Source organism: Megalobrama amblycephala, linkage group LG4 (genome assembly GCF_018812025.1).
Source record: "Megalobrama amblycephala isolate DHTTF-2021 linkage group LG4, ASM1881202v1, whole genome shotgun sequence".
Taxonomy (NCBI): Eukaryota; Metazoa; Chordata; class Actinopteri; order Cypriniformes; family Xenocyprididae; genus Megalobrama; species Megalobrama amblycephala.
The window spans coordinates 24,320,138-24,333,161 of record NC_063047.1 but is presented as its reverse complement, the minus strand read 5'-3'; the positions used below and the strand labels follow the sequence as shown (position 1 = coordinate 24,333,161).

At 36.5% G+C, this 13,024-nt stretch overlaps 1 protein-coding gene across 2 annotated transcripts in view; it reads left to right on the top strand.

Annotated features, from left to right (window-relative positions):
- The first annotated feature begins 3,605 nt into the window (after window positions 1-3,605).
- si:dkey-34e4.1 (carboxyl-terminal PDZ ligand of neuronal nitric oxide synthase protein) overlaps window positions 3,606-13,024 on the top strand; it is a 49,866-nt gene continuing 40,447 nt past the window's right edge. Inside the window, exons 1-2 of one of the 2 annotated variants that reach the window (XR_007184621.1) lie at window positions 3,606-4,136; window positions 7,219-7,290. Coding sequence is in view for 1 of the 2 variants with exons in the window: in XM_048188489.1 (XP_048044446.1) it covers window positions 4,026-4,136; window positions 7,219-7,290 (183 nt within the window). In the remaining variant the exon portion in view is untranslated. The remainder of the gene's footprint in view (window positions 4,137-7,218; window positions 7,291-13,024) is intronic. The other variant, XM_048188489.1, reaches the window with a different exon arrangement.

Sequence of the window (13,024 nt, the reverse complement as noted above, 5' to 3'; positions counted from 1 at the left end):
TCTTATGCAGCAGAGGGAGCACTTGTGTTAATATTAAAAAACAAAGCTGCCACACTTTTCTCTTTCTCTCTCTCTCTCTCTCTCTCTCTCTCTGTAATGTTTTGCAGTATCCAGTGACTTGAATAGAGATTCTTCGCCACAGATGCATGACAAGAGATAGGTCAAGACAGGGTACGTGCATGTTGCAAGACCACATCAGCAGACCAGCAAACTTTCTGTCAGGGACTTTAAATGCCTTTCAATCAAAAACACCACCTCAGTTTGCATATTGTGAAGATCTATGGGGCTAGTTGTGCTATTTGTCTTACAGGGAAGGTGTCACAAGGGCTATAATAACACAGTAATTATAAGTTAATATAATCAGTAAATATAATCCTTGTTCTTGTGGGGACATTTTTTAGGAAAACAGCTTATAAATCATACAAATTGATTGTTTTTCAAAAAACAGTGATGTTTTTTGAAAATTTAAAAAAGGCATAAAGTTTTCTGTGATGGGTGGGTTAGGGTTAGGGGATAGAATACAGTTAGTACAGTATAAAATCATGCCTGTGGAACGTCCCCATAAAACATGAAAACCCAATGTGTGTGTGTGTGTGTGTGTGTGTGTGTGTGTGTGTGTGTGTGTGTGTGTGTGTGTGTGTGTGTGTGTGTGTGTGTGTGTGTTTATAGGTTTGGCTATACTTGTGGGGGCCAAATGTCTTCAAATATATAGTGAAATATTATGACAACTGACTAGTGAGGACTACTGGTTAACACTAGTTAAAAAGGCTTATGAATCTGCCAAAACTGTTTTTATTTCAATGTAATGTTTTGCACAATTTTCTGTGCTTGGTAGGTTTAGGAATAGAGGTTGAGATAGAAAATATCGTTAATCTGATATAAAATCAATGGAATTGATTGCAATGAATGAATGAATGTATGTGTGTGTGTGTGTGTGTGTGTGTGTGTGTGTGTGTGTGTGTGTGTGTGTAAGAACTGTCACTTTAAGATAGAATAATGTTTGTGTATGTTTGAACTGTGCTCCGAAGTATTTTCAGAACAAGTCACTTTATTATAATTACTATACTTGGTTGACAAAACAATAATAACATAATTAACAATAACAGTAGCAGAAAATTTCCTTGGCAATAATAATGGTGCAAGTGTTCAATGGCTTCTTTTTGTAAATATGAAGTATGTGTCAAGACAGAAACTGACCTACTCTGAGAAATGGTTTAAATGTTTGACAACTAACCAACTAACGGCCCTCCCTATAAGCGAACTAAGCAGCTGCTTAGGGCCCCGCCACCACCAGGGGCCCCCAAGATCAAATTAAATGACAGCTTGATTTTTACAGCGCTTATTCTATCAGTTGCAGTTCTGGTGCCTCCGTCCAATACTGTACAACTGCATTTGCATCACATTAACAAAGCGGTAGAGTTACACTCTACTCTGCACTTATTCGCAATCACAAAAGTTCATTATTTGCATGTGCTTCAAAGCCTTGCCGGTTAAACATTTCATTCAGAAGAAGAAACAAATTAATTTAGGTTTAAAACAAATTGAGAGTGAGTAAATGATGAGAGAATTTTCATTTTTGGGTGAACTATCCCTTTAATGTTAATACATTTATTATTTTTATCTTCCTACAGGTCCATCTGAACTGTTAATTTTATGTCATTAAGTATTTAATTTAATATTGTCTATTTTGTACATTTACATTTATTTTTTTATATAAGAAGATACTGTTTATCTTAAGTTATTTTAACTGAGTGACCCCCAAATAAAATTCTGCTTAGGGGCCCATAAAAGCTTGGGCAGGCCCTGCAACTAACCTCAGTCACTCCTGCATAACCTATCCAGTAAAACTCTCCACTAGTTCTGGGTTTAAAGGTAGGGTAGGCAATTTCAGAAAGGGTTAGCAATAGCAAGCGTCAAAGCATGTCTCTAGAGTTGGGGTAGTCAGACTCAAACTCGAGCCCAGACTTGAGTACAAATTTTTGTCTAGGGATTCAGTGAAATATGGTCGGGACAGTTGACGGAATTGTCGCTGGCCAGATTGAGCCAGTACTGCATTGTCAAGTCATTCGCATGTGTTTTTAACTCTTGCCTGTTATAATCATTTGGATACTTGCAAGCTATAAGACGAGTTTCTGTGTGCACACACTCATGCTCACAGAAAGCGCATATAGAGAATACGAACCGGCGTCACGCCTCGTTGCATGCCGGGGCGGCGCCGCCATTTTGACAGGATCGCCCTCTATTACTCGTACTGAAATTAATACGGATGCACAGTATGCTTTAATAAATATGTACAGAATTGTTTGTCACATTAAGCGTTTTTCTTGTTAAGCATATGAATGTCCCCGTCAAGTTCTGCTAATTCACGAGCGCAGTGAGAGTCAGACTTGCAAAGGTAATGTTAATTATTAAACCAAACGAAATCATTTATTGAGTGATAAGCAGTGGGTTTAATCAGTGCCATTATTATTAAGAGATTCACTGTCTTGTTTTCTCTCAGAACGATGATCTGAGTTACTATCACAATTATGTGACGTGACATTTTTCACAATCATGACAGAAAACAAATTACTGCACTAAACTCACTAACGGAAAGGAAAGATCCTGTCAAGATGGCGGATAAACAAAGAAGTTACCCAGAACTCAATGCGGCGTGACGTCAGATTCGTATTCTCTATCAGTCAGCACGCGAATGCTGAGTTAAATTCTCTTTCGCGCTATTTTGTTCTTCTACACACTTATGTCAAATTATGTCAAAAGTTAGGTCAAAATGACATTTCAATGAGTATTCACGTAAACAGTCAGTTATGTCTTATAGACAGTGCAGTCTTCCAGGTTCTATATCAGAACAGATTTTTTTTTTTTTTTTTGGCTGAACTAACCCTTTAATTACAGTAATTACGACATGACAAGAAAACAGCATAAGCTTGTTGTTTTGGTTCAGGAGGAACTGTAAAAGATGGCTGCTGTTTGTTTGTGCTGCTCTGTGATTGTCTGTCTACAACTATGCATAGTCTCATGGAACACACTGATGAAGCGTGATGTCTGTGTGAGCAGGGTGAGCGGCAGCGCGGAGGTATGGAAATACAGGTTGACAGACAGGTCAGACATCCTATCATTGCATTCGGTCCGAATGCAATGATTGGACGGACGTTTTCTGGTCCTGAGACTTCCACAGAAAATATACAATATGTACTCTTTTTTTTTTTAAATATTTAGACCACTTCTATTATTGATTGCTATCATGATGTGAAAAGACTTTCAACCAGTATAACAAAGTGTTTATGAAAAACATATTTGGTCAGATCCAGATTTCTTCTTTGTGGAGCAATATGGCCAATTTAATAGCACCTGTTTGCAAATGCAAACGATTGTCTGAATCTGTTTTTCAAAGCTGTAGAATCTATATGCATGACTTGTGTATTAAAATACATATAGCATGCACCAAAATCTAGAACTACTGTTTTTTTGGGTTTTTTAAATAATATTTTAAGTAAATGAGAACGGGTTGTGTTCTTTTGAAATTCATCTATGATTAACTATAAGGAAGTACTGCTTTTATTATGCTAAATGTGGTGTTTGAAAGACTTGAATGTTGTTCAGCAGACGGAACTTTGCTCCGTGAGAATTGCAACAGAGGTAAAAGAGAGCAAGGCAAATAAAGCATGTCATTAGGACACGAGACGTGCAGAATTCACACATAGCACCTCTTTTAATAAACTTTTCCTCGCTGAGGCACTTCAACAACTTGAACCGAAGCCAGACTTGTATAAACGCAGCTGATGTCTGAAGGCTGAGAGGGGGAAAGAGGCGCCCAACCCATTTCTTTTGTGTTGAAGAGCCTGTGATTTCATTGAGCTTTTCCCGGGCTGCTACTATAATGGGCTCCCTCGCTTTGAATTGCTCTTGTATCCGAGACTTGTTTTTGCTGGTTAAACTAGAGCAATCTTTTTTTAGTTGGCAGTAGTTTTGAAGCTTGAGGACTGGCAGAAGAAATTTCTCGCCGAGCATCCGGACGGCTCCCAATGAAAATGCACGGGAGAAACAGGTACAACCTGGTGGACGATGTGGCGGATTCGCGAGTCCCGCTTCACAACGAGGAAGCGTATCAACACGGAATACATTTCCAAGCCAAGGTGAACCAGACTATCTCTACTCTAAACGTAGCCAATGTCATTATTGCTAGTTATAATATTTACCGATACTTTTATGCAGTCATTTGGAGTACGTCAAATGGGCCACTGGCTGTGTAGCAGGGGTAATTTACATCAGACAGTCAGGATCATGTTTTTGGTAGCAGCGATGACACTAGACACTATAGCCTGTGCGAAAACAAATGAAAATGCCACCGAATAAACAGCTGGATCAGTGATAAATAAGAATGTCCGAGAGAAAAAAGGAAAAATCTTTTATAAATCGAGTTTAAAGCACACGTGCCAAGATCATAGAAATGTAATCTTTATATTCCTTTTTAGTTTTTTTTAACCTTTTAATTTTAATGTTATAAGGTTAAACTATTTTCATTACAAATATTTTGAAATTGAGTCATTTTTATAAAAAGTATATATAGTGTATATATATATATTAAAAAGTATATATATATAAACTTTTTTATAAAAATGACTCAATTTCATATATATATATATATATATATATATATATATATATATATATATATATATATATAAGGCCTATATATATATATATATATATATATATATATATATATATACACACATATATAATGGTTTTCTTGTTATGACAACAAATGCTTTCTGTTGGTTACACCAAGCTGAGGTGGGCATAATTTTCGAAAACAACATTGGTTCATTTTTTTTTTTTTTTTTCAAACTACTTAAGCCAATGTTTCTCTCTTTTTTTGGTCAAGAATTACAGCCTTTTTATTGTTTTATTTTTAAACAATCATGCCACCAAGACATTTTACTTTTATTTCAGATACTGGAAACATGTTCATCATTCTTTTGAATGTATTTTTGATTAACTTAATAGATTCAGATGAGAAACATCACTGACCCGTATGCAGTTTTTTCACTGACACTATATTTGGTGTCTGGCTCAACTTTCCTATTAATGGCTGCATGGCTGGTTACACTGGTACTTTAACTGAGCCGAGATGTCTTTAATACTCTGGAGGGTATTTGGTTTCTTCAGAAGCTTTGGTTAGATTTGACTTTGACATTAACATTTGACATTGGATCATTAACATTTCATTGAATAAACCCCTACTTTGCTGTGTCTCAAAACATATTGAGCTGCCTTGGTAGCAAGACACTGAACATCAATTTCCAATGGTTGAGGTTTTGGGACAGTAAGTAGGCCTACATTTTGTCCACCACTAAAAACAACAAAGGGCTGCTAGATTTTTTAACCCTATGCTGTAAATACATGAAATCTTACTATAATAAAGCTATTTAGTATAATTGGTTTTATTTATTGCATATATATTCATATACACCAACCAGTGTCCTGTTTGGCATACTCAGAGCATTTCTGACTTGCCTGCTTATTACCACTTGATAAATATTTAAGTTGTGCCCATTAATGAAAGCCAGCACATGCTTTAAGGTCCTACCCAGACGAGTCTTGTATTTTTACCATAGTAATTTCTTAAATACATCTACATATTCAGACACTTACATATTTCATTAAAATTATAGTCTGTTTTCTCATATATGTCATAAATCCTGGTGTTTTCCCAGAGAGCTTATCTGTCAGTGTTTCAAATCTGCAGACAGTGAAATGTCCCAGGAAACCTAAAGCCTTTGTATACTAAGCTACTCAGAAGCCTATTGCTGAGTAATTTTAGCTCCAATTTGTGATGCAGGATTATCTTCCAGGAATTTTATTGGCTGGAAAGCCAAGACCTAGAACCACTCACATTTGCAATCATACTGCAGTCTTGCGGTCTTGTCTTTCAGAGCTTAAATCAGCTGTATAAGTTGCTATTTTTGCTATTTGTTATATTTTGCTGAGCTGTTGTCAGTATTGTTGTCCCTCTCAGCTGGATTTAGACTTTGGAAGCTGGAGATAAGTATTTAAGGTCAACATCTCCGTAGAGCTTAAGAACAGGTCATTACAGCCATGAATGAACACGATGTTGTTGGTAAACACAGAGCCTATACTTGGTTAAGCGTGTTATTTGCGGCTGGCACTGCTCTACACTTCACATTTAGAAATAAATAATGTTGGGTCAGTGGTTGCTACATGATCCATTTTGTGTACCCTGAATTTGATTTGATTTTCAGGGACATTTTTATGTCTTCTAACCTTCTAATATGTTTTCTAAGGATACTAAATATTTGGTGTTTCATCCTTTAGAATACTTTAATAAATGCAATCAGTAAATTATATTTATAACTACATTTTATGTATAAATTACAAGTGGTTCTTGTGCAAAATTGTTTTGAGGGATTTCTAGGGTCAGTGCTAAGGTGTACTGGATGCGTACATGAGTTTTCCTAGATGTTTGTTAAGGTGTTCTGAGTGATTGCTTGAGTGTTTTTAAGCATTTGCCTTGATGATCATTGTGAGTTTTTGGTTGAAAAAATGGAATAAGTTGGAGTATAAAACCGAAAAAGTAAGAAATATATATGAAAGAGAGGAACATATATCTGAGAGAAACTCATTTAATTTTTTTTTTTCTTTTGCCCCCATATTTAAAGTTTCAAGAAATTTTTTGTCACTTTTGGTGGTGTTTTTGCCCTAGCCCTTTCTGTCCCTGATTTTTTTTTATAGGATTATGTATGCAAATAATCAAACTTGAGGCAAAATACATTTGCACAGGCATATTTTGTGTTTGTCTTTTTTATAGTTTTGCATATTGTTGCCCATGCAGTTCTTGGTAATACTGATAAATTTAAGTGTTTGTTTTTAAGGTTTTTTTTTTTTTTGTGTTTGTTTGTTTTTTGCAACTTGTTTAAATGTGTCTAAACGTGGGTCTTGAAGCAAAACCAGTTGAGAACCATTGATTTAGATGCATTAAAGTATAAATAGAGTGGGAATGAAGCTGGCAGTGTCCCACTGATGCAAAAGTACACTTGGCACTCATTAACCTAGAAAGTGTGTTTATTTGTGTTTGTGCAAATGAAGCTGCCTCATTAATTTTAGACCGACTGATTCCTCTGTTGCATTTAATAACAGAGTTTAAACAGATCACTCTTCATTTAACATTCAAACGTGTTTTTTTTTTTCTTTCAGTATGTTGGCAGCCTGGATGTCCCAAGACCCAACAGTCGCATGGAGATTGTTGCTGCTATGAGAAGAATCAGGGTAAGTCTTTTAGACATTTTCACTTACAGCCACAGACAGTGCTGAGTAATCACTGCTGATTGGCCTACAGCAGCTGTTTTCTCAGACACGTCTTTTGCAGTGTAAGGCTCATTCGCTGGGAAAAAAACAGTCTGTTCCTCTATATTTATCACATACTCTGCAGAGTCTGTGTGTGCTTAGTTTAGGGTGTATCCTCCTGATAGTATTTTTGCACCTGAGGTTTCATATTTCATTCCCTGCACATTGATAAAAGAGAGATCACGCACACAGACTCACAGAGACTGGGGCACAGAAAGCTTTGTTATTTCCCGTGAGTGATCTCTGCAGGGTCTAAAGCTAACGGAAATTGGAGATGACTGCCTTTATTTTGGTTGATTGGTCAGTTTGTGTGTGTGTGCTAGTTTTCTATATGTACTTGCCTTGTACTCGCACAGAACCTCACAGTTCAGACTGAAGGCCATTTCGAAGACAAATTAAGTTGGATTTGTTGCTTGATCACATGAAGCAGGAATTTGTGTGTTTGCATGACTTGTTACCTTTAGAGCTTGTGACAGGCCTGCCAGGAGATCAAAGTGCTTCAGCTCCAAGATTATATATATATATATATATATATATATATATAAATGAATAGCACAAGTGCAAATGTGATACAAATTTTATACAACAGCTCAATAAATAAGAAGTTAATATTGTGTTATATTTTAGACACAATATTGTCTGCTTTTGCCCAGTTTTGCCAATGAACACAGTGGTGTTTTTTTTTTTTAATGAATCTGCTTTTTGAGCAGATCAATCGGGTGAACCAATGATTCAATGGCCCATTTATAAAGAGAGCCATTTACTTCATTCCTGAATGAATCAGCCGTTTGAACTAATCGAATGAATGAATGACTGATGAATCAACAGGCCCTATCATACACCCGGCGCAATGCGATTATGCGATGCCAGGCGCGACTCAAGTGTTTTTTGCTAGTTTCAGCCCGACGCAGTTATCATTTTCATGCCCAGCGCTCACGTTGTTTAAATAGCAAATGCTGGTCTGAAAACAAAGTGTATTCAGGTGCATTGTTGGCGTGTTGCTATTTTGAGGCAATACACAGAAACTGACTCGTCAGTTTGAGGGTGTCTATATTCTGCCATGTAAATAGCAATCGCCATGATACAAGTGCACCTGGCTTTTAAAGGGAATGGGAGATGACACTCTGATTGGTTTATTGCACGTTACACCTAAAACACACCCATGATTCATTAAGAGACTAGGTACAACCCTTTTGGACCATTTTCCGATTGTTAAACTAGTAAAAGTGGATTCGTACACACCCTAAGTGCACCTGCGCCATGCGCTTCAGACCATGCGCTTAGATCATTAAAATAGGGCCCACTGATTTACTCATTTAGACATTTACTGCCACCTACTTGCAGTTTTAATTTCTTATTTAGAGTCGACAGCCCTAATTTAGATTCGGTTTATTCACGTGCATTGAAATATCGATATTTTCATTTAGCTGCCTTCTCAAACTCTCGCTGCAGCAGCAGTGTTTATTCCTGCCTTGTAAATGCCTTTATATATTTTTCATAACAATCTCATCTTCAACAGAGAATTGAATTGCGCCAGCTCTGAACCTGATCTAAACCAGGTTGGATTTGTATGGTTTTGTCAACTCTAAACCTACTCTGAAACTCATGCTTCTAGCTTCATGCAACAGGCCCCGGGGATTATGGACTTGATTGTGGGTGTAGAAAAGTGAGAGAAAGCTTATCCTTCTTGACAGGACCCATGCAGTGATAGAGTTGTTCTTGGCTTTTTTTTTTTTTTTTTTTTTTTTTTAGGGGAATGTGTTTCACTGCTGATAATTTCTGGGTTAGCAGGTTCCCTCAGAGACGAGTCTAGAATGCATGCCTTTGTTGTGTTAAATTCTGCTGAAAACAGTAAATAATTTGTACTGACCTTCTTATACAGCCTATTTATTTGTCTTTTCTCTCTGTAACATTTATTAGCGAGTAAATGAACTTTCATAAATATCATTGGATGAGCTTGTGAGTGACAAATCAGCCCTTTAAAGCAAGCCCTGATGAGCAGCTTTCCTTGCACACCTGCTGTGAATGTGTGTGAGAGTGTGTGCATGAAACCACAAAGTAATACTTAAAAATAGCTTAGTTTATGCAATTGAGAAGTTTTCCATGATGGGGCTTCATATAAGCATGTCTGAATGAACAGTTGTTACAGCTCAAGGTTGAGTGTTGAGTTGAGTTTTTGTTTGTTTATTTAATGTGACGATACCGGCACCTGCTGATAGCCAGCTGCTCTAAAATGCTCCTGTGAGTGTTTGCGCTCTGTGAAGAGCGTCAAAGGTTTCTATTTACAACTTGTTTTTGCAGCATTGAGCTTTGTTGCCAATCACAGACATACCTGTTGAACATGTGAACGCAATGGCCAATCAGAGGTGTTTAAGTTATGTGTTTAATTAAGAATCCACTCAGCAGAGTTTTTATTTATTGGGAGGTCTGAAAGCTCACAAATCTTTTCGTTATAACCAACAAAGCATAAACACAATGTCAAGAGAGATTCATTGCAAAGCATAGACAGTTTCATTGATTATAACAGGAGTTTTCACAAGAGTGCAGCTTCAGTGATTATAACGGCAGCGGTCTTTGCTCGATTTCTGCATATAATATGCATTTTCATGCTGCTAAATGAACAGTGCAAAGTTTCTGGTTTGACAACCATATTTAAATGAACACAGATAATCTAAGCTATAAAAAAACAGGGAAAAAAATCTTTTACTGTATGTTTAATGATCTGTGCATTAAGTCTTGGAGTGTAAATGCAAAATATTAGACATGCCACTTTTTCTATGCAATGTGTTACTTTGTTGTTCATTTTGTTACTAGCTTTTTAAATCAGTCACTCAGTGACTTCTTTTGTCCAGTTCCAACGCTCACATGCGCATTCGGCGGTGGACAGGGATCATCATAGGCACTCTGATTGGTCTGCGGCTACGCAGCCCCATACACAGCAGAGTGTGATGCACTGCGTGTTGTGACATTCCTCCCTTAACATCATTAAAATTTTGTGCGACTTGTGCCACAGTAGACCTTCTGTTGGCTTATGTATTGAATCCTTTAGAAATCATTCTAATGTGCTGATTTGATTCTAATATGCTGATTCTCCCTTTTCTTGACTTGTTTGGGTCTCATTCCGCTATATTTTTCTCACTTCTAAAGAAGTCCTGCCACTCATAGACATGTGGATATACAGTACTATATTCACATGGGCATTATTCATACATGTCTACTGTTGAACTGTAAACAGATTCATAACACCCAGACCTTCTGTATGCGTGCGTGAGTAATGCTGACGTTGAAGATTGTGTGGATCCTCTGTGGAACCTCTCTGAGGTCATTCAGCAGATACATAACTTGACAGCATTCTCTTTCTGTCTGTCCCTCTGTGATGATTGGGTGAAAGGTCAGCTTGCAGAATGTCTCTTAGGAATGCCAGTATGTGATTGACAGCTCCTTGGGTCTTATGTTAACAGAACTAAAAATAACTGGTAAGTGGTACGTTTTTAATGAAGGAAACAACACATAACCATCTCTCTGAACTTTGCTAGTCATTTAAGACCCCGTCCCTTATTATTTCCCCTCTTTCTTATGGTTTCTCTGTCATTCTGTCCCTTCCATTTGGGAAACCCCAATCTATTTCATCCAGGGAATACTGTAGTCTAACATAGTTAAGACTATAATTATGTTGTGCCTTAATTTCTCAACAGATCTAATCTGTTGAATGAAGCTATGAATAGAACATAGTGCTGTGTGTCTTTTAAAAGATAAATAGTAGATACCCCAGATATTGAATATTTCAAGGTTTTATGGTTGACTGAATGAGAAAAGCAAAAACAAGATAGATTCATATGTAATGCAAATGATAAGTATTAGTCTGTATTAGTTCTGATGCATCTATGACTCTCTAGAGCAAATCAATTCAGGAAAACTGCCAAATTAAAAAATAAAGTAATTAATTTCCCTTGTAGTGCATATTGATTTTTTTTTTTTAACATGTGTAAAATGACACTATAGCAACGGCGATGTCTGTTGACCCCACACACTAACATACATGCTTATCCAAATGTGTTCATACTACAGATGTCTATTGTGTTCATATAGCAAAGCAATATGACATACGCTCTGCTGTCACTCATCATCACATCACATGCTCTGGTCGAAACTCCGTGGACACATACTGGCAGAGTGATACAAACTCTTGAACTCTGCTTGTCCAATCAGATTAGAGGACTGGAACTGCATTAAATTTATTATGATGAATATAAACAAACCCAATTACTGATCCTAAACTCCTGGCATGATTAAGTAAATCATGTGCATGATATAGTTTGTTCCCTCGATTTACTGAATGTATTATAACCTAGCCATGATTTCATAAAACGAGGGAATAGTTTATTAGGCTATATCGTGTACGCGGTTTATTTAAAATGAGGGCACAAATTAGTAAAACGTGTTGATGTAATTGTAAATTGTGGGAACTAATTATTAATTGGTGGCCACGATATATGTTTTTTTCCCCTTGTTCCTCTTTTCCTTTTTTTTTTTTTTTTTAAATATATTCATTCTTCTTTGTGTGTTTATATGTATATAAGCAGCCTACACTAAAAAAAATGGTACCCTAAAAACGATAACTAAATTTACTGGTCAAGTCAAACATATTATTTAATATTGCTGAATCAACCTAAATACATTAATTTGTACCAACAAAATTCATTTTTATTAATTAAATTAAGTTAAAAAAAAAAGAAAAAAAAAACATTGTCATTTAAAATATAAGTTAAGACTCATTGGTTAAATGGAAATGTTCCAGTTTGTGATTCGCCTTAATATAACTTCTTATTTTATTATCTATTATTTTAAAACAAAAATGCGCTAGTGTAAACGGGGCCTTAATATTACACCAAGCAACACTTAAAAATAAAAGGTTCCAAAAGCGGGTTCGCAGTGATGCCATAAAAGAACCATTTTTGGTTCCCCAAAGATTCAGTGAATAGTTCTTATAAGAACCATCTTTTTCTTAGTGTGAAGAATGAAGAATAATTTTAATAATCTAAAGAAACTTTTTCTAATATAAAGAACCTTTTGTGGAATGGAGAGGTTTCATTGATGTTAAAGCTTCTTCATGGAACCATCAATGCCAATAAATAACCTTTATGTTTAAGACCGTACAAAAACTGCACATCACTTAATGAAAAATCTCAGCTGGACTTTTATAAATAAATTTGCCATTAAAAAAAAAAAGTTTTTTCCCCCGACAAAGTTTGTGTAGAATTTATCCATACGTTGATATCTTAAATCTTCCTGTGTTTGTGTTTGACTGTGAAGCTGATGCCAATGACAGTCTTACAAAACCAATGAGAGAATGTGATAAAGAGGTCAGGAGAAGATGAGAGGAAAGTAAAGAGGAGAGGACAGGGAGAGGAGGTGGTTAGAGTAGATGGTGTGTGTATGTGTGTGTGTGTGTGTGTGTGTGTGTGTGTGTGTGTCTAATGGGGAGGGGGCTGATATGGGGCTACAGAGAGAATGAAAGGCTTCATTGTTGTGCAGTAGCCCAGGGACAGATGCAGTGTAGTGGCCTACATGCACTAGCATCCATGAGCTCAACATCTCTCCCTCCAAACCAAACCACAAGCTGTTGTGATTCACATTTGAATCACATTAGATGTGA